The sequence below is a fragment of the Podarcis tiliguerta genome (assembly GCF_965153285.1).
Source record: "Podarcis tiliguerta genome assembly, chromosome: 11".
Lineage (NCBI taxonomy): Eukaryota > Metazoa > Chordata > Lepidosauria > Squamata > Lacertidae > Podarcis > Podarcis tiliguerta.
The window spans coordinates 28258531-28280715 of record NC_139544.1 but is presented as its reverse complement, the minus strand read 5'-3'; the positions used below and the strand labels follow the sequence as shown (position 1 = coordinate 28280715).

Sequence of the window (22185 nt, the reverse complement as noted above, 5' to 3'; positions counted from 1 at the left end):
GGCTCTCACTGAAAAGGTGGTAGGATTCCGGTTTGGTACTAAGTATCCTGTCTGCCTCTTTTCTCCACCAACCATTTAGATCATTCCCAATGGGATTAATTATTTTCATTTTCATTTGTTTTAAAGTTCAAGATACTGCCCTTACAACAAACCTACACAGTTATTCACATTTTATAGAGAGGAAATCAGGTCTGAAACCTAATAGTTCTGAAATAAACTTAAGAGAAAACATGGGAGACTTAGTGGATACATGCCTCATTGGTCCAAATCTAATATCCTAAACTACTAGGGGCAGGTGCAGAGACTCTCCTATACCTGCAACAGTTACATAGTAACAGATATTTTGGCAGATGCAGATCCTCGACAAGCTGAACATGCAAAAATCTTGCCTGCAAAGAGTAAGGATGTAGGCAGTCTGATCATCCTATTATGTTTATATTCCCAATTTTTGATGGAACAGAACCTTGGGAAGCTGAACACTTAAGTGGCTTGATTAGCAAGGCACTCTCAGGCAGCAATATATGTGACCTTGTTTTAGGAAAGCTGGGGTGCCTTTCAAACAGAAGTAGTACCGTAACTTCTTTTCTCCAGTGTTTCTTGTTCCCAAAAGACAGCTGCTTAATTAGGTACACTTTCCTGTATGGCCAGGCATTTCACTCTTCTACAAGCAAGAATCAAGTGAACAGACCGAGAAACAACTTTTTTCTGCTTAAAACACTCATATCCACTTAGATAAAGCCTCTCTTTCAATAAACCAAATGTATGTGGTTATGGTGATGGCCTCCCACACCTGCAAAAACACAGATTAAATCTATTATGATTAATACTTATATATATATATATATATGTTGTAGCACCATAAATCTGTATTCTGGAAAAGTGAGGTGGATCTGGGATCATTGTTCTTGACATATGCTTTTCCTCTCTCACACTGATTGGCTAAGGAGTCCCAAAACCTTTTACTCCCCTGCATGTTTCTTTCATAAACCAAACAGTAACAGCATTTAATAATCCCCCCCAATACCCAGCAACCAGATGCCCTGAAAGAGTTCAGAGCCCTTCCTATATAACACAATTATGCAGAGATGCTGCTGGGAAGCCTCCAGATCCCAGGCTCCTGTATGATACTTTAACATTGTTAATGATAATTCTCCACTCTGTAATAGTAGGTCATTGCTATGGTTACTCTACAATGGTGCAACACTTTGCTTTCCCCTTCAGCTATTCGCGGAGACCTGGTAACCACATTTGTTGCCTAGCAACAGTTTTGTGAGAGTATCACAATCTGGGAGTTACAACAATAAAGGACATGATGGCCCTGGCCTACCCTGAAGGAGAGCTTTCCTGATGGGTGGTTGGGTGTCTCTGGGATGGGAGTGATACAAAAAATATATATTCTGAGTCCCTGCTGGATCATACCAATGGTAGTAATACTAGCATACAGTTGCAAAGCCACTTCCCTTACAAAACCAACATTCTTACTACTCCCATAAAGAGATCCCTTTCCAGAGGCAACTATTACACAAAGACCCTTCTACAGTGCATATACATCCCACCACAGAGGTTTGCTTTTCAAATCTAATTTGCACATATATTCCCCTACACTCTTAACACTTAAGGCAGGTCACTTCAAAGAAGGATATCACTTCCACAGATGCCTTTTATAAAATGCATTAACCATCACATACAAGCACCTTTAAAACAAAGGGCTTTGTATCACAGCAAACATCCTGGGGACTTTACGGGCACAAAGAATTCCTTGTAACACAAAGAAAAAGATAGATAGCACTTTTTCAAAGATATCTCACCTGCCCACAGATAAATCTGGCGCACATATCTTGTAAGTTTTAGCAAATAGACTAAAATTGCAAAAGGACAATTGGCCACTTTATACGCTCTCTTAAACAGGTAGCCACAATTACATTATTGTCCCCACTTCTAATTGCGTTTAAGCAGAACACAAAGGTAGTCAATAATCTCCATTCACAATTTTTAATCTTACATATTAGTACTGTAGGATGCTACTCTGCACAAATATTTTCCACATCTTCCACATCCATAGTACAACTAACATTTATCCCTTTATATTGCCACTGATCTCTCTCTCATAAGCCAGTATACATTCATTTGTAAATATAGGCCTACATTTACAATAAATTACTTGCAGAGTGATGGGAATGTTTCACTATTTATTACATCTGTTTTCCTTTGTGAACAGCCATCTTCCAAATACACATGACCAAAAAAAAGTGAGAGAAGACATGTGCTAATTGTACTCCCATCCTTTTCTCTCTCCTTCAATATGTAACCTACACTTTTCCTTAGGAGAGATCATACTTACACTTGCTAGTGTTACTGAGACTATGATCAACTTGTTAAGATTTCCCGTAGCAATCCTCTTATGCCACTTCTCTCCAAAACCAATTCAGGCTTTTGAATCTAGAGGGAACTGATGACTCAATGGGCTAAAGCAATTTTAACTCCCTTTCCTCATTGTCTCTTACCTTGTAACAATCTTACTGATGGATGAACAATTTCCCTTGTGGTACAATCGCTACAATGACTTTTTAGTTTCTACAATTATGATGATCTGTTGCTTGACTAGGATTGCTCTAAAATCTTAGTCCTCTCATGTTGTCAAGTATAAATGCTGACCCTTCATAACATTTGAGATGTCACATTTTGCTCATAGATATTCATGGTTAACTATCAGAGAGAGAGAGGAAAAAAAGAGTAGCACATCTTTCCAGGATTTCACAGTAAAACATTATGGCCACCATCCATGGAATGTTCCATTGATCTGATTTTCTCATTATATAACAATTTTGCCAAATGGAAATGAGCAGGAGGCAAATATATGTATCCAAATAGTAGCAGGAAATAATAGGCATAAGTCATTTCATGGTAAATGAAATATTTGCACAATATTATTTATTCTCACAATAAAGAGAATAAAGTAATGTGTTAAAATATTGATCAAAATCACAGTGAACCAGATAGTAAACTTTGGATAGGAATACAAGTGCAGTCCATTTTCTACACAGAATTTTGCATGGGACATAAAAAAATATCCACGGAGGGACAAAGGAAGAGGAACGAGAAGAACATTTTATCTGCCCCCCATGGCTCTGCTACTAATATTAGTTAGGGACTCAATGTAGGAAAGCAGGATTCTTTTGGCATGTGTTATTTCTGGGATCAGGAACCAGGAAATCAAATTACAGTGCACCTGTATATGGCTATCCAATCCACTTTTCAGCTAATGTAAAATTAAGAAGACACTGGACTTCAACAGCACATTTCTAGGGACATGAAGCTTCGACAACGAAATTGCTTCAAAAGCATCTTTTTGATATAGAAGAATTTCACTGCTGTCCCTGAGGAGCAAACTCATAAAAACTTCATTTACAAAAAGTCCTCTGTTCTGGCACCTGCTGGACTCTGGAGTCTCACCTCCTCTCTTTGCTTTTTTTGGCTAGTTTTGGCAGTGCCCTCCATTCTTTTTTCTTATGAAAAATTATGGTAACAAAAAATTTAATCCCAAGCATGTCTACTCAGGAGTAAGTCTTACTCAGAGAGGCTTACTCCTAGTAAGTGGAGTTAGGATTGCAGCCTAAGGCAATAGCTAATTGAGGTTTCCTAATTCCTATCTAGCCTTTTTATATATATATAGGAACTTCATGAAATGCTTGGTTGACAAAATGTAGCTAGATGTCTATGATCAAAGTCATTGATTACCACATGGCTGAACTGAATGAAATCATTGGGAGAGGCAGCTATTAGTATAAGTTCTTTGCCGAAGGACAAAACTGGAGGCTGAAATATGAAATATTTGTACCAAGTGAATAAAAACTATTCAAATTCAGTGCAGCCACACTGAGCAATGCAACAGAATAAAACCACAAAAACAACTTCAAGAAATAAACCTTATGGGATTTAAGCAATCTGAGAAGTATGGTGTAATGAGAGGGTGTATTAAAATCAATGAGTGGGAGAAGGTAAGAACAACCTAGAATCTTGCTACCCTTAAGATTTTTCAATTGTACCAGAAGCACTGAACATGAAGAGCTCATGTAGTTTCACAGGGGACTGTTTCAATATATGAGGGTAGAAAATAACTGCTTTGGAAATCATTAGTTTGCAAGGCAGCCATTTTAAAATCTGAGGCAATTTAAAGATGAAGGTAGAAGAAATGCAAAATGGATCCATGCTAGCCAAAGGAAGCAATAATTTTAAAAATACTAAGTGAAAAATAGTAAACACAAAGTGGATCTACTAATGAATGATTTAATTTGTCTAAAAGGGGTAAGATAGTAGATAGTTTTAATATCAGTCTAAAAATACAGAAAAGTAGTACTGATGAACAATGGAGACCTTGTCAATATAACTGTTGGATTAGAAAAAAAAAATACACAGATGTGGGAATACTTAGAAAATAATAATATACAAATCAGCAGGTCTGGATGACAAGCATCACAGAGTCGTAAGGGAATTAGTTAATGAATTTGCTGAACTACTGGCAATTATTTCTGAAAACTCATGCAAAATCAGGAAGATGCCAGAGCACTGGTGTGGGTGGGAAGCAACTACTGTATTACGAGGAAGAAGAAGAAGAAGAAGAAGAAGAAGAAGAAGAAGAAGAAGGAGAAGAAGAAGAAATCACTTGTGGCAAATTTGACTGCAATTCAGAGAAAATAATAATGGTATTCTTAAAAGGGAAAAATCCACACATACGTACAAGGTAATGAGAAATTTAGGAATAAATAGAAATAGACATGTCAATAATTATATCACACTGAATTACTAAATGTCTAGGCAGTAACATGGATGATTTTCTGTTTGTCCAGTATAGTAATGGTTTTCCTGGAGATATGCACAAAGAACTGCAGTATTATTAACCTAGTGGGTTGAGAAGTTTCCATTACCTCCCGTTTGTATCCAGGCAGAGCTAGATAACTAGGGGCAGAAGCAACATTTCTAGAATTAGAAGGTCATATGCAGTGATCCCAATCCAGAGAACCTCGCGTGCAGCACTAGAATGCATGCAAGGTTCTTCTTGCCTTGGTCTGGCAGAACTGTACAAGCTGATGGGGAAAGAAGGTGAATAAATCACATGGGATGCTGACTCTCTTGCATGGTGTGTCCAGCAGGACAGTGCATGCCATTCTGAATATTGAAAGTGTTAGATTTTAGCCTCTTTTTGCATGTGAAGGGAATAATTCAGAAAATGTTGTACACACAGAAGTATTTCTAAGCATTACTTGCCTATGCTTCTTTGGGGAGGTGATGATGATGATTAAAATGGCTCTGCAGGTGTGTTGGGCCAACTGTAACATCTTACAAATATTCTCTCAACAACTGGGAATAAATCATATCACCAAGTGCTTGTCTTAGATTTACTGTGTGACTGAATAGGATAGTTTTAATACAATACAATCCGCTCCACTCTGCCCCATTCTGTCTTCCCCTTTTCGTGACATCTCTATGACATTTGGGGGCTACTTCCCAGTTTGATCGTGCATCATTTGGATGCTCCTAAACTGGCCATTGTCTGTAGAACAATTTATGAGATTATATCAATGACATAGGCGGACAAGCTAGAGTTCATGTTTAGGCCTAGGATTCCAGAGTAAAATCATGACTATTCTGAAGACAGTTGAAAATATGCAATTAACTTCAGTGGGATTGGGCAAAGTATTAGGCTCATGTTTTAAAAACATCATTAACAACCTGGAATAGTAAATAAATGTGTTAATGTTAAATTAGGAAAATATCTACAAAATGGAAAGCAAAATAAGCATTAATAGGAGTGGGGGGAAATACTGAGATGTTAGACATCTACAGTGCAATTCTTTGCATGTTTATTTAGATTTCAGTGGGGCTTACTCTACAAGAAGTGTGTACTAGATTCTAACCTTAAGCAGGAAGAAAGCTAAGTATGATTGAGTTTTATATTTCCAGAAAACTGCTATCACTAGTGAATGTGCAAAATAATAAACAGCTGCACTTTATATTATTATTATTATTACTACTACTACTACTACCACTATTATTAAACATTTCTGGCCTTTTCCATGACAGGGGCAGAAATTCAATTTAAATTATTTTGTTGCTGCTGCTGCTTCCAGAAACTCCCCAAACTCCTCTTCTGAGTATTAGTCTCTTTTGGTATAGGGCACTGAGATTAGAGATGCTGTAATTTACACCTGGAGATTGCCTGAGTAGGTGTTTGCCTACTGTGCAGGACAAAGTGCTCCTTCCGCAGAGTTTACAAGTTTCTGTAGGACAATGAGCCCCTGTTGTGGAATATACAAGCTATGTAAAACAAAAGCTTGTCCTGCTGTGCAGAAAAGAAGATTTCAATACAAATCTTCATCTGCAGATAACATACCTAGGTTGATACGCTACAGTGGTAATGTCAAAATATTTCTCCAAGGACCTGATGATGCTTGAAATTTTCAATTATTTCAGGTGATGCCAATCCAACTAAATTCAGTTCAGTTGGATGCATTGGACTAGGAACAACAACAACAACTGACAGGGACATATCTGTAGATGTTGTTGGATTACAATTGCTATAAGCCCCTGCCAGCATGACCAGTGTTAATGGATGATGGGAGTTGTAGTCCAACAACATTGTTGGCTTCTTGCAGAAAATGTCTAATTTCAGGTGCTGGCACAGAAATCAACTTGTGCATTTACTGGTGACGTGAATCTTCACCATAGATTTACAAGAAAGGGAATAGGAGATTCTCAGAATATTACCTGCTAGACAATGAATATGATATGTGGTATAGATAATCTGCAGACAGGTATGCTGGATCTTGGGCTTCCTATCTTTGTTATTTTCTGAAACCTTTAAAAAATTTTTTTTCAAGCCCTCTTTAAACACGAGGAAATTCAGTGGTTACACTAAAGGCATGGCTGCCATATGAAGTGTGGTGGCCCTATCATGAATCCAAGTGAACTTACCGTATGTTCTACACTATTTCATGGGTTGAGACCTGTATTTTTTACAAAAGCTTATTTCAAATATGTAGCCAGCGATGTTATATGCCTGGTTTTTAAAGCCTAAATTCATCTCCCTTTCTGTACTACTTCCTCTAGCAAAATTTGTATAGTGCTGTCATATCACTTCCCAGTCTCCTTTTTATAAGCTAAAGGGGCAAAACCTTTGAAACATCTACTCAGAAAATACATTTTACTTAACCAACCTGATTGCTTTTTGCATGGATTCCATTTTGAACATTTTTTATTTAAATGGGTAACCAACATGAAGCATTTTTCCAGATGTGGTCTTATCAGCACCTAGTACGAGGGTACCAATAATTCTTTTGTTCATACAAAAGTTTCCTACCCTAATAAATCCAAGAACAGACTTTGCCTTATAAGCTTGTAGAATTTACTTTTTCCTCTTTGCATCAGCATCACATTGGTAGTTCACTTTCACCCTGTGACCACCCAGTATCTTGAAATCTCTTTCTTCCCCAGTTGTTCCTACTTGATGAGCCCACAGTCCCAAATGCATGACCTTACACATATTGAATTTTCTTGTATTTTTATTATTACACCAGTTCATGAGATCATCTATTTCAGTCTGCATAATTTCCTGATCCTTCCTTGTATTGACACTGCCTCCTCGCTCAGTATCAGCTGCAAATTTAATCAAAACACCCCTACTTCTCTTTCTATTACTAATAAAAATACTGAATAAACTTCAGCCTAAGAATGGTCACAGGGATATTCTACTGCTGATTTCTTTCCAATTAGAATTTTTGCTTTTAGTAAACCCTTTTGTATTTTTCTCTTTCTCCGTAGTCTTAGGGTCACATTAGACATAATTTAGAAATATACTGCAAATAGCCTATGCATGCCTTGCATGTTAGGGGATATGTTGCAGGTTTCATAGAATAGCAATTTTAAACGTCCACTGAAGCATTTTGATTCACATAGCAAGCTGGCTGTTGCCTTTATTCCTGTTGTTCAGTGCCACTACATTCCAACAGTTGTTTGAAAATTCAGGGATCCTGGTAATACTAGGCTTATGATAAGGCTAGAGGATACAGATTAGTCCTCTACATATTGTTAAGTGTTACCATACGGTTAGCAGTTCTATTAAAATGTCCACTTACACATTAAATGTTTAATATGTCAAAAATGTGTGTTCACTAACACATGCATGATATGGTCACACATAACAGGGATCTGAGGTTCATTGCTGTAGTGTAAAGCAGGCATTTGCCCTCATGTAGCTCTAAAACGATCTTCAGTCTGATAATAACAGGTAGTAAGGCAGACATAACATACAGCTGCATAGAGCATGTCTGAACTAATGACTCAGTCCAGTAAAACTTGTTTTGTGTAAAATAAAAAGATGGACTTATTCTAAAACAAATCCACTCCTTCATAAAGACTCCACACAGACTGCTGAACACATATGCAAAGATACCGTGAGCATGCAGTGGGCCTCTTCACCTAATAGGATACGTATGGCTTAGGTCTGGTCAGTAGCACACTTGAAAGCAAACATCATGTGGGCTGCTGTCAGACTCATGCAGTGAGTATACCATTGCATGAACCAGAGTCTTCACATGAAGGCTGTCCACACAGCTGCTATGATATGTGATTGTGGTGCATCCAAAAGGGCTGCCATGATTATGCAAATAAAGGAGGCATAAGGACAGCCTTCATATCAAGGCACCAGTCCATACAATTGGTGCTTTTTATGAGCTTTGTTGAGCTTTAATGTAACAGTGCTCTCTGCTTGTGTTGAGGCTGTCAATGTGAATCAAGAATTTACCTGGCACTCAAGCCCACTGATCTTATTAGGCCTACTTCTGAGTAGACATATTTTACTGTTCACTGCTTAACAAGGGAGAATATTTGTACCTACTGGTGTTGTTTTCTTACCACTGCAGTACTCTAATAGGAGAACAGGCATCTGACACACTTCTCCTTTCTATGTGAATGTTAAAAGCACAGAGTACTGTGAATTGAAAGTATTGTGAATCTGTCAAGCCTCATTGCAGCAGCTGGTTTTAAAGCTGTTCTGTTTTCAAACACAGTATTTATTTTTTGTAAGCATCTTATAGCTTAATAAATCCACATGGATCATTTATTCTTAGAATTGAATTAAACGACAACTGGTGTCCCAAGTTCATGTTAGGTACATTTAAACAAGATAATATCTTATTTGCAAAGTCCACTAATCAAATGAAATTATGCAAAGCACCAGAGAAACAGCCAAAACAACCACCTGAGCATTAACCCAACAATTCCTTGAGACATGCACACAGCAGGGTTTGGGACAGGGGTGGGGGTGGGGACAGGACAAACAGCATGATGTATAAAATGGACATTAGAAAAGATGATGCCATGGAATCTTACATTGTGCTGTAGAGTCGAAGGAGAATTCATTTAAAGATAAATGCAATGATTAATACTAAGGTCATAAGTAATTGACAGATCAAGGACAGACCTGAGAAACCATATAAATACATACATTTGAAAAGAAAATGCACCTCTTTTATTCCAATCAAGGATTGAAATTTAAGAGGAGGATTTTCATTGAAACTAATGTCATTGTGAATAACAAGGCTACTCAGGGAATATATTGTTTTCTGCAGAGTTAAAAAGGGCAAGTCTGCAGCCCTACATAATTGAGATGTGTGTGGGAGAATGTTATGGGTATGTTCACATCTAGGCTAATTCTACATCAACATCAAAACCTCAATTTCTGTAGTGCTTTTACACAGTTTTATACCAATCTTTCTACTCCTCTTTTGCCTACTCTTCTTTTTCATGGCATGCACACCATTACAAGGCAAAATATTGTGTTAATCCCATGTCACTTTGATTTGTTTTCCCACATGGTTATTGGATTCAACCTGTGCCTTAAAATTCTACAATGAAGCTAAACATGAGATGGATGTAGCTTCTATTTCTTGCCACATTTACGGATGGATGGATGACAGGCCTGGGGGAAGTAGAGACAAGAGTAGCCATGGCCATCTTGTCCCTTGAAGCACTGGATCTTCTAAAAATACCAGGTAACATGCTTTTTACAGGGGATTGTTCTCTGTTTGGCTTCCCCCCCTTTCATTTCCACACAATTAGCAGTACCCCCATTTTGCAACTCCCATAATCCACGTAATTGCCATGCATGTTTCTACCACTAACAGCAGCAAGGAAACACCAGCCAAAAATACCGAGCAGAAAATTGTGTGAATGGTAGAGGGAGAGTGAAACAGCTGCCTCAGGAAGCAAATGCCGGGAGCCAGGCAGTAGCAAGACAGAGCTGTATGTGCCATTTGGCTGGCTCTGTGCCCTCCCAGCTAGCCTGCTGCCCTCAGATGCTGTGTCCCATTGCCAGTGTAGATGTAAAACTAGCAGATTAATCTGGTCAGTTTCTGTACACAAAATTGAGGTGGGTGAGGGTGGTACCTTCTCCTTCAACTCAGGCAGCAAAATATCTTGGGCTGATCCTGACCCCACAGGCACACCAAAATCACAGATAATGTATAATCCACATTTATTTGAATGATCATTTCCTTTTATGTTGTGCTATTGTGGAAAATTGAGTAACCCTAACAAACAATACATTCATCTGAATTTCATAAGAGAAATTTAAACTTAAATTATTTTCCTTTTGACTATGTCTCAGCACTCCAAGCAAATATATTATCCTTAGGTTTTTATTGCACAGCAAATATTGATCTAGGTTTTCCACGTAACGTGCATTAAATAGTCAAAACTATGAGGCTACAGGAACTTACCATACTTCACTGCAAAATACCAGGAAGGCATATATTTCAGTTTTAAGACCAAAACAACTTGAGTAGAAAGTAAGTTGTGGAACATGGATCATTTTGGCAAAAACCAAAAGGGGAGTAAGTGGTCATGGGATAAGAAGGCAGGTCCTCTAATGGATCAGTAACTATTTGAAGAACCCAAGAGAGTAGGAAATGGACACTTGTCACAATGAAAGGATGCAACAGTGGGGTTCCCAAGATCCTGCACTGGACCAGTGCTTTTAAATTTGTTCATACATTAACTGCAGTTACAGGTGAGCAGTGAGGGGGCCAAGTCTGTTGTGACACCAAATTGTTCAGAGTGGTAAAACCATAAACTGGATGAATGAGCATTAAAATGGTAAATGTGTTTCAATTTAAAGAGATGTTAAATACTAAAATACAATTTAGCATTATGTTCACGAGCCTTGAACTCATGTGCTCCCTTCTCTGCTCTGGAGTGGCTGCGAGGAGATCTGAAGTTTTCACTTCCATTTTTAATTAGCAGCTGCTTAGCAAACTTCAAACTCTGCTTAATATTAACTATGTTTTATTGAATTCAAGCTGGGGCTGCAAAGGAAGATATGAAGAATTGGGAGTGCACTCCCACTTCTTCCTTTGATGTTGAATCACCTGACATCAGATGATTGGCAGATAGGCAGTCCCACACATCTGGCTCTAAACCACAAGCCAAATACAGTTCCCCATCTCTGCACTAAACAATAGTTTAGCATTATGTCCAGAAGCAGCCAATATGTACAAAATCTATACACCCCAATTACACAGTACTGCTTTTTTAGCTGGAGTGGAAGGGAGGATAACTTCATTGTTGCACCAAACAAATTTATACTGATGCTGTGAATATTGACCCTCTGCTTATTAGAGTGATCTTTGGTGGTCTCTGCTAATGAACATTGCTGGAAAAGGCAGACAATGGTTATCTAGTCTACGATTTTATGGATAGTGATCATTGCTACGGGTCAAGTACACCAATAGTGCAATCATAAAGTTAATAACCTCTGCCTTAAGAGCTTTACATGAGAGTGTCTCAGAAGAACATTGCTTCTTTTAACACACAGCCTTTTGAGATACATTATTTATAATTTATAGCCAATCTGAAGCAGAAAGATTTTCCCATGCAAGTTATAGTAATCAATACAACTCTGTGCCTATTATAATCCAATGAGTCAAAGAAAGAGAAAAAGCTAGATAAAAGCTGCAGCTCTGCAAATGAATCAGTAGTTTACATTAGATGTGCAAAAAACGTACTGTAAAAGCATATTGGAGAAAATGCTTTCAATACTGCAATTCCACAGCTGAATGTCAGACTGGAAATGAACTATATATATATTCAAGCTATAAGTGTGTTATTTTATTTCACATGTATCATAGTCCACCCTTATTTTTTCTAACTTAAAACATAAAAAAAATGGTTCACAGTGGCCTAATGCTTGTAGTTCAAAGTAAACTCAAAAAGTATTTCAGATATGAGTTTTGTCAAACAGGGCTAACATGGAAATTAGCACATGCGGCTGAAAGCATTCATTGTATTAATTAGTAATCAATCCATTCATTAATCACAGTTTTAAAATGAGAATTATTTAACTGAAGCTGTACTTGGTGAAAGGATGTTTTGTTCTGATGGCATTGTTGTACACAATCTGTTTGCAACTCTTGAATCAAACAATGTGTTTAAACTGTGTTCTAAATGAAACATTCTTTATCAGTCAAAAGAAACTAATATTTTAATTGCATACTAGCAGCTGTGGGTTTCGTTAAGAGCTTTGATGAAAAGTCTACAAGGTGAATGAAACTAGATGTACTTAATGAAGTTACCCATTTTCTGGCATCTTGAGTCTTCAGATGAGAGTATATAGAAACAAAATAATCCAGAGACTCCTGATAAAGTCCTTAGGGTGGAGTCCATAATACACTGACATCACAACAGTCCCATTAGCATTAAAGGAATGGCCCTAGAATGACAGCCACCTGTGTGGGGTCTCTTTTCTACTTTCAGCAGAAGCAAAAATTCCACGCATGAGATTTGGGAAGAAAGACAGATATTACAGAATAACATTAATTATTTCAAAATAATATGCTGTGATCTCCATCATACAGAAAATCACTGAGTTATCCTACTTGAGCTGTGTTGTTTGAAACCAAACAACATCTTAAAATCTGCTGGTGAGTATGTCACACTGCAAGACAATTGGGCAACATTTGTCTGTTTTTTTGTATCTGCTTGTGATAGTTGTTACTAGAATCTAAAGAAAGACTAATCCTATTCCTTTCAGGTGAAGTGGAATAACAAGGGGCATATAACATATGTGTGTGTTAATTCTCAAAAGTAAGTCTCCTTGTTGTGCAGAGATGTTTAAACATTTTTACAACTTATCATATCGAAACCATACCTATAATTACAAGTCCCAGGTTTTGTTTACAATAAAAATCAAGATGTTGTAATGGAAAAGTTATCAGCTAAGAATTGGTAAACAGCAATTCTATGTCATCATCTATAAAATATGTAAGTTACAATGCCAAAACACCAATGAACAAACACCAAGGAAAAGTAGTTCTAAAAACAAGTAGCATCAGGGAGAAATAGTTCTGTTTAGCATATAGTTCTACCTCTACTGCCTCTATGCCTAATAATTGTTGGCCCATGGGGTTTTGTTGTTGCTCTGTTTAACAAGTCCTAGACATTTTGTATAAATAAGTTTTTGTGTTATGTTTTAGAGACAGACTTAGTCTGAGGAACATGCTGCCATGGAAACAGAATAATGTCTGGAGGGGCCAAATGCGAAACATAGTTTAAATTTCAGTCAGTATCAATCACTGATATTATAAAGGAAATATGGCACCTTTGTTAGTATGGCCCTTTCCTTTGGCAGGTGCTGAGTCCCAGCAGATAAATGGTAGAATAATTCACTGTAGACTGGGACGGCCAGTGTTTTCTACAGGAGGCAGAGTCCAAGTATTAACTTTGATCTGAGGCCCTTGCTCAAAAAAAAAAAAAAAAAGTTCCTGATGTTCACCTATCTTGTTCAATGTTCAGTATAACAGAATTGAAGAATCCTTTTTAGCCCAGTGGCCACATTCCCTTATATGAAACTTTCCAGTGGTTGCACACCTACTTATTTTTAAATACAGAGTTTGTGAAAAGCTTTTAATTTTTTAAAAAATCAACCATATAAGATGTCTAGATCATGCCTTTATAGAGGGTTATTGATACACAACAAATTGGATGTTGCCTGTATAATACTGTTTTTAAAAATGGGGTGGTGCAGTGAAATGCCATGCTAATTTAAAGGATAAACCTTCTGCAGAAAGATGCAAACCATCTAGAAAGTGCTGGATGCAAAAGTGGCAGATTTAACTGAAGCCAATAGTAGTAGTCTAAACCAGCAGCATTAGCAAATTGAAGTTTAGTGTTTGTAAATGACTGTATAAGTTAATGCAAAAACTGACATTTCAACAGAAGAAAAAGAAGGGAAGCACAGCATAGAGCCAATAAAGATGGATCTATAATGTAAACATGCAATAGTATAAGATAATGTTAAACATTATAACGATAATGTGCTAAATTAGGAGCATTTGGTTTTCTAATTAACATTTTCAAATGTCTGAAACAACCCTACGCCTAATAGCAGGATCAAAGAGTTCCCATTTATCTTTGGAAAGCATTCTACATTAGGGTTTTTTTTGCTGCTGTTGCCAAAATGACTAAGATGCTTTGCACTGATAACTCTTAGTGATATGATAGTGACTATTTTTGGTAGTCCACTGAGTGTTTGATAACTGAACATTAAAAATAGGATATGCCATATGTTCTGGTTTAGTTGTTACTCAGCCTACATTTAATAAAGATACTCTGAAAATTAGACTTTTTCTTAATGTGGATCATTATTTGAACTCACAAGTCATAAACCTACATCCTCCCAGTAAACCCTGATGCATGTTTCTAAATAATATGCATTGAAAAGGGTAATTTTGATCACCATGATGGTAAAATTGTAGCTTTGCAGTCTGTATTTCAGACAGACTAGATCTTCATTGCAATGGTTGAAACTACCTGGAAGTTGGTGCATTGCACATTTTATTCCCAGAGACAGTACAGGGTTTGGGGTGCCTTGGGCAATCTGGAGAGCTCCCTTTTCTGTTGGTGAGTCATGGCAGCTTTCATGGCTGGAGCAATCAAAGCAGCATCATTACAATTTCTCTTAATGCCCCAGAACGCTACTACTTCAGGGGCATTGTGGGAAATTCAAATTGCAAAGGAAAGGGGATCTAGGGCAGATGTTAATAGTGGGGCTTAAAGGCGTGCTTGGGCCCTGGCAGCTGTCCAAGGGTGTCAGGTGCCAACACTGGTCCTGGGTAGATGTGTGACCATTCAAACTATTCAAGAATCATCCCTCTGGAAAAGCAAGAGAAAACTCATATAGGTTCAGGAGGGCTGAAGTCTTATGAATCTTAAATATAAAGGGAGTCTTTTAATTCTTAAAAAAAAAGTTCAAGGAAATGTTTAAATAGAAGATACTGAAATCACCTCAAAGTTCAGTGTGTTTCAGATGAAACAATTAAATTAGCTTGCAGTAGTGACTGTACAATTTACACTGGCTAGAATATATATTTGATTTCTCTGCTACATTATAACCTGTATTAACAGTATTCACAAATATCAGAAATAGCATAAGAGAATCAAATAGGTGTTTTTAAAAAATGTTATTTATGAAAGTTTTATTCTATGGCTTATGCTGTTTGTAAATTGTAAGAATGCTCTTCAGTGGCAGCATTTACAGTTGAAACTCGGAAAATTAGAATATCATGGAAAAGTTCATTTATTTTAGTAATTCATCTTAAAAGGTGAAACTAATATATGAGATAGACTCATGACATGCAAAGCGATATATGTCAAGCCTTTATTTGTTATAATTGTGATGATTATGGCGTTCAGCTGATGAAAACCCCAAATTAACAATCCCAGAAAATTAAAATATTACATGAAATCAGCAAAACAAAGTTTGCAAATAGAGCAATATTGGATCTCTGAGAAGTAGAAGCATGCATATGTACTCAATACTTGGTTTGGGCCCCTTTTGCATCAATTACTACCTCAACGCGGACTTGTAATCTGGGGAACCAGGTTCGTGTCTCCGCTCCTCCACATGCAGCTGCTGGCTGACCTTGGGCCAGTCACGCTTCTCTGAAATCTCTCAGCCCCACTCACCTCATAGAGTGTGTGTTGTGGGTGAGGAAGGGAAAGGAGAATGTTAGCCGCTTTGAGACCCCTTCGGGTAGTGATAAAGCGGGATATCAAATCCAAACTACTCTTCTTCTTCTTCTTCTTCTTCTTCTTCTTCTTCTTCTATCAGCCTGTGATACTGCTGAGGTGTTATGGAAGACCAGGATGCTTCAATAGCAGCCTTCAGCTCTTTTGCATTGCTCAGTCTCATGTCTCCCATCTTTCTCTTGGCAATGCCCCATAGATTCTCTATGGGGTTCAGGTCAGGCGAGTTTGCAGGCCGATCAAGCACAGTAATCCCATGGGCATTGAACCAGGTTTTGGTACTTTTGGCAGTCTGGGCAGGTGCCAAGTCCTGCTGGAAAATGAAGTCAGCATCTCCATAAAGCTTGTCTGAGGAAGGAAGCATGAAGTGCTCCAAAATCTCCTGGTAGACGGCTGCGTTGACCCTGGACTTAATGAAGCACAGTGGACCAACACCAGCTGATGACATGGCTCCCCAAATAAACACAAACTGTGGAAACTTCACACTGGACTTCAAGCATCTGGCATTGTGCGTCTCCCCATTCTTCCTCCAGACTCTGGGTCCTTGGTTTCCAAATGAGATGCAAAAGTTGCTCTCATCAGAAAAGAGGACTGGGACCACAGAGAAACAGACCAGTTCTTTTTTTCTTTAGCCCAGGTAAGACGCTTCTGATGTTGTTTCTTGTTCAGGAGCGGCTTGACAAGAGGAATACGACATTTGAAGCCCATCTCCAGGATCCGTCTGTGTGTGGTGGCTCTTGATGCACTACCTCCAGCCTCAGTCCACTCCTTGTGAAAGTCCCCAACACGTTTGAATGGTCTTTTCCTGACAATCCTCTCCAGGCTGCGGTCATCCCTGCTACTTGTGCACCTTTTTCTTCCACACTTTTCCCTTCCACATAACTTTCCATTAATGTGCTTCGATACAGCACTTTGGGAACATCCAGCTTCTTCTGCAATTACCTTTTGAGGCTTTCCCTCCTTATGGAGGGTCTCAATGATGGCTTTCTGCACAACTGTCAGGTCAGCAGCCTTCCCAATGATTGTGCATCCTACTGAACCAGACTGAGAGACCATTTAAAGGCTCAGGAACCCATTGCAGGTGTTATGGAGTGAATAGCTACTGCACCTTTTCACAATATTCACAATTTTTCGAGTTTCACCTGTACTGTAAGGTTTACACAGTCTATTTCTTTTTAGAGTACATAGTACACCTGTAATATAACAGGGCTGTAATTTTCATGCTACTGATTTCAGGAGTCAAAAGTGCTTCTTTAGAGAAGTAAAACAGAAAATGTGGCCTATAAATAACTTATATTTGAGTTTAGTTATTATGGTAAATAAGATTATTATACTCATAAACAAATCTGCTTGTTACCTATGGCATTTTTATTTTGTCATATAATTATTTCATGTACATCTCTTCACAGATGTATAAACTATATTTTTAGGAAAATTGCCACAAAGCGTTGTTAATATGCTGAAAAGTGGTATATTTGTGTATTAGGTACTATAATAATAGATATGAAACATATTTGTATTCATAGATAGCTGCCAAATACCATTTTGTTACAGTACAAACAGGTTGATATTATTAAAATGAAATAGCTCATGACTTATCTGTTTTTCAAATTCAAAGATGTTTGGATCTAAACAGCTACTTGGGATAGCGTTTTGTAAGGGGCTTGTGTTAGCTGAATGAAATTGTAAAGTTTTTTCCTTTGACACCTGACACCCCCTTCATATCCTATCACAAGCTGCTGTTGAATCTTCCCTCAGTTTCAAAAGCAGTTTGCCAGAAAACATGAGAAAATGCTGTCGAAGGAACACAAATCTAATGTCTCTCTGGGCTCATAGAACTAGTTTCATGGTTCTTGGATGCTTGTCACAGTTCAAAAATTGTGATGATGCTTACTTCAGTGTTAATAGATACACAGCTATGGATTTCAACAGCCTTCTATAAATTCAATTAAATCAAGCTGTATTTCTATTTAACAAATCGTTTCCATTGTTTTCTAGTTTCATATCTGTCCATCATGACTACTGTTAAGCGGGTACTGGCAGTAAAGTAAATCTAAAACCTACACAAGGATAGAGAAAGTTTATTGAAGGTAGTGTTCCTCTAAAATCCTAAGAAGGTATAGAGTCCATTAAGTTAGAAATCTGAAGGGGGGCGGGAATTCTTTCCAAACTTCTATCGGCAGAATCTTATGGTTAAAGTAAGAATCTCCCTCACCAAAACACAATGTTAATTTTGAGGTGTAAAAAATAAACCAAGGAGGTAGCTGAAGTAGAAAAAGCAATACTAATGAGTGGCTTCAACTGTTTAAAAAATGAGTGCATAAATTGTAAATTCATATGTTATTTCTGGATATAATAAACGATGTTTTATGACATTTTGGTAATAAGGATCACCAAGAGCAGAAGTGATTCTTGATTTAAACCTAAGCGGTACACAAGATCAGGCGCAAATGTGCTTTCACAATCATACATATATGAGTGGAATATATTCCTTCATCAATATTCAGGAGGGGAAGTTTCTCAAAAATGAAGGTACTGAAGGTTGAAATATCATTACGAAGCTTGTAGTTTATATAAAACAACTATAATATAGATTCAATAGCAATCTATAGGACTCATCAGAAAAGACTCAAAAGCACCAAAGAATGCTCATAGACAAAATGCAAATTAAGGAAGTTATGAAAGGCAAGAGGAATTATTTTTAAATTGTGCTCACATGAGGAAATTGAAAAAGAGCACAAACTGGGAAACAAAAAGCACAAATTCACTATAAGAAAAGGCAAAAATATAAATATAAAAACCAATAACAAATGTTTATTTACATTCACTAGATGCTGGAAGTGAGCCAGAAGAACAGTAGCCCAGTTTACATACGACACTAAACCATGGTTTAGCACTAAGTGGACAAGACTCTATGAGCTGAATGAAGCTTTGGGTTTGCATGCTTTTCCTTTCCCTCTGCTCCTCTAATGTACTTGGGAGGACTTCAGCCAAGTTTAGTTTTTCTTCCAAAGACCCTTGGTTCCACTTTCTTTGCCCAATCTAGTAGTTCCAGACAGGTATTTATTGTGGAACTTTATTTATTGATTTAATTTATTTATTGTGTGTAAATTTGCTACAGTTCACATGAAGTCATCCCCTCCCCCAGAACATTTTTCATGGAAAATTTCACAGGTTGTTTTTTCAAAAAACCTGTTGCAAAATATGTGTTTGTGATATTACACTCCCATTTGAAAGCACACTATGGCACTGAAGGCATTTTATTCATAATAAACATCTGTATCGTGCATGGCTCTAACTTGGCTGCAGCCAACTAGATAAAGATCTTGAAGTGAAAAGGCTTACTGGAAATCATTTGTCCAGGAAGAGAAAACATTTACAAAAGAATTGAAAAGAAAACTGTAAATATAATGCCAATATGTAAACTTACATTGCAGCCACAGGCAAGTCCAGTTTAGTTTGTGTTGGGGGTGGAGAAGATGTCTAAGGGGAACACTACAGAAATCAATAACTTTATGAACAATGTGGAGTAAGTGACTAGATTATCTCTATTTCACAATATAGTACTGAATCTTGGGCTATCCAATAAAACGGATGGGCTGTAGTAGACTGAAATAGATATTTCTTTACACAATATATAAAAGTAATGGAATTCACTGCACATTGGGGAAATGGCCCTCACTTAGATAGCTATGAAAAGGATTAGACAAATTCATGAAAGATAAATCTATCAACTGTTATTAGTTAAGAGTGCTAAGTGGGTCCTCGATGTTCAGAAGTAGTATATCACCCATCACGAAAAAGGAATAAAACAGGGCTATCACTCTCATGTCCTATTTGTTACCTTTCTACTATTGGAAGCAGAATTCAAGACTAGAACTTTGTCCAATTCAGCAAGGCAAATTTTTTTATAGTGGTGCCAAACATTGTAATATCATAGTTGAGCTTTCATTGTGTGTGAAAAGAGATGAATAATTTCCACTGATTAAAAAATGATGGTTCAATAACCACCTGTGGATTCCCTAATAATTACCAGGGAGTGACAGGGACTAAACAACTGCACAGCCTGATGACACTGGTGCCTGGAGTTTTTATGCCAATGGATGGGTTTGATGTCAATGAATGTGTGATGGATTTCCTTTGTCACACCATTTGGAAATCTTTTAACTGAATATATATATATATATATATATATATATATATATATATGGGGAAGGATATTATACTCCTCCTTTGATTATACCACATCAGAATGCAGGTAGGGGAATCACATGTCTCTGTGCTAGATTACAAACATTCTCTCTGACATGTTAGCTTTCCAGAGCCTGGAAGTTTTTGACACAGCATTCTGAAGTAGTGGAGTATCAGGAGAACTGTACTATATGCTTTTTCTGGGTAGCTCATATGAAGATTTCCATGATAAACCGGGTTACATGCTTCAGGGAAGGTCTGGAAAGTTGCTGCACAGAAGTGGCTCCCACACAGATATGTACATCTAATATATTTTGCACACAAGTACCCGGGAACATACTCTACTTAAATCCATATAATCATATGTGACCCTCCTTACATTCCCCATTGAGATAGTTTCTGCTCTGTTAGCTTATGGGCATATTTATGTAATCACATAAGACTGTACAGCATTTTACAAAAAGCAGAAACAAGATTAGTTATCTAAATAATCTGCAACAGCAATCATAATGGTATTATTCACATCTGTCACAATACTTCTCATGAATCACTGATTTCAGTGCTTTCATTCATCTGCATTTTGGACTATACCATATAAGATGTATTCTAAATGCCAGGGCAAGTATGACACCATAAATATTTAGTTCTGCAGAATTTTCTCTTCCTGCACCAGTGGCTGTGTTGAGGCCTTTCTGAAGAACCAAGTGATCTTCCTACTCAGTGAGTTTCACACCCACCTCCTTCCTTCTGCCAAACGGGAAACATTCAAGAAATAAGGTTTTCAATCTCACATAGTGTGGCATTTTTCTTCTAGAGAAACTAGTTAGGCATTTAAAATGCCCAAATAACAAAGTATCAAGGGAAGGAAATCAATGTCAAACTATCAACACTAATATAATTTCAAAGGGCAACTTTAAAAATAAAGCAAGCAAAACAGTTAAGTATGTGAATGCTAATAATGCAGCCAATATAAAATATCACTAGTAAGAAGGGCAAGAAAATGATTAGGAAGGAAAAAATAAGACTAATGTGAAATGATTTTGTCATTCTGGATAATTTTTCTTTTCTTTTCATGATAACATTACAAATATATGCAGATATGTTAATAGTGCTCTTTCCAGCTATGACCTTGGGTACCAGCCATTCAATGGCAGGTTGGTCCCAAATGTCTGAATTGAAGCTGACCTGATGGATCAAATCCTGTGGGTCTTGAATTTCCATTTCAAAAGCTTAGTATCCTATCTCATTTATGATCAACCTCCTGTAACTAAGAGACAGTTGTAGCTTAACAACTTTACTTTAGTAAGGATAACTGGGGCTCTGAGAACTGCATTATAAAATGTACTTACAACACAGCTGCTAATAGGCCTTAATGATTCTTGATTATGTTTCAATGAAAGGCAACCAAGTAACAGGCTACTGATCTTGTAGATCAAACAACTTTTCTGCAGCCTCACATAGACTGCAGCTGCTACCTACTTCTTATGCCAGTGCAAACATCACCGCAGAATATACAATTGTGCAATAAATATCTTAGCATATTTAAGGCAGTTCCCCATGATTCAATAGTCACATTAGCAACTATACATATAAGGAAGACAAAAAAATTGAAGACGCTGCAATGAAACTGCTTTCTATTACTGGTAAAGGGTGATATGGTAGGCAGATAATAAAGTAAAGAAACATTGTGATATTAACAAACAGATATTCTTAAACAGATCTGTATGAATCTTTATATATTTCTCATTAAGAAAGGTACTTCTTATAGTAGTCATGCTGTGGATTTTGTTCTAACATTCTAATAGAATCCTGCTTGCAGAATTTTATTTTAACTCTGTAAACTGCAAGTAAATAATGATAAGACATCCTAGCCTGTCTGATAATCTTTGACAACAATTCTAACAGTGCCATTGTGGC

At 37.3% G+C, this 22185-nt stretch overlaps 1 protein-coding gene across 7 annotated transcripts in view; it reads right to left on the bottom strand.

Annotated features, from left to right (window-relative positions):
• ARB2A (ARB2 cotranscriptional regulator A) overlaps positions 1 to 22185 on the bottom strand; it is a 201303-nt gene that overhangs the window by 3513 nt on the left and 175605 nt on the right. For 2 of the 7 annotated variants that reach the window (XM_083404192.1, XM_083404188.1), the window contains exon 11: positions 18872 to 21015. The exons of the other annotated variants lie outside the window; for them this stretch is intronic. In XM_083404192.1, coding sequence (XP_083260318.1) covers positions 20996 to 21015 — 20 coding nt within the window. In that variant the 3' untranslated portion in view covers positions 18872 to 20995. Of the gene's footprint in view, positions 1 to 18871; positions 21016 to 22185 lie in introns of those variants that run through there. 7 annotated transcript variants of the gene reach the window in all.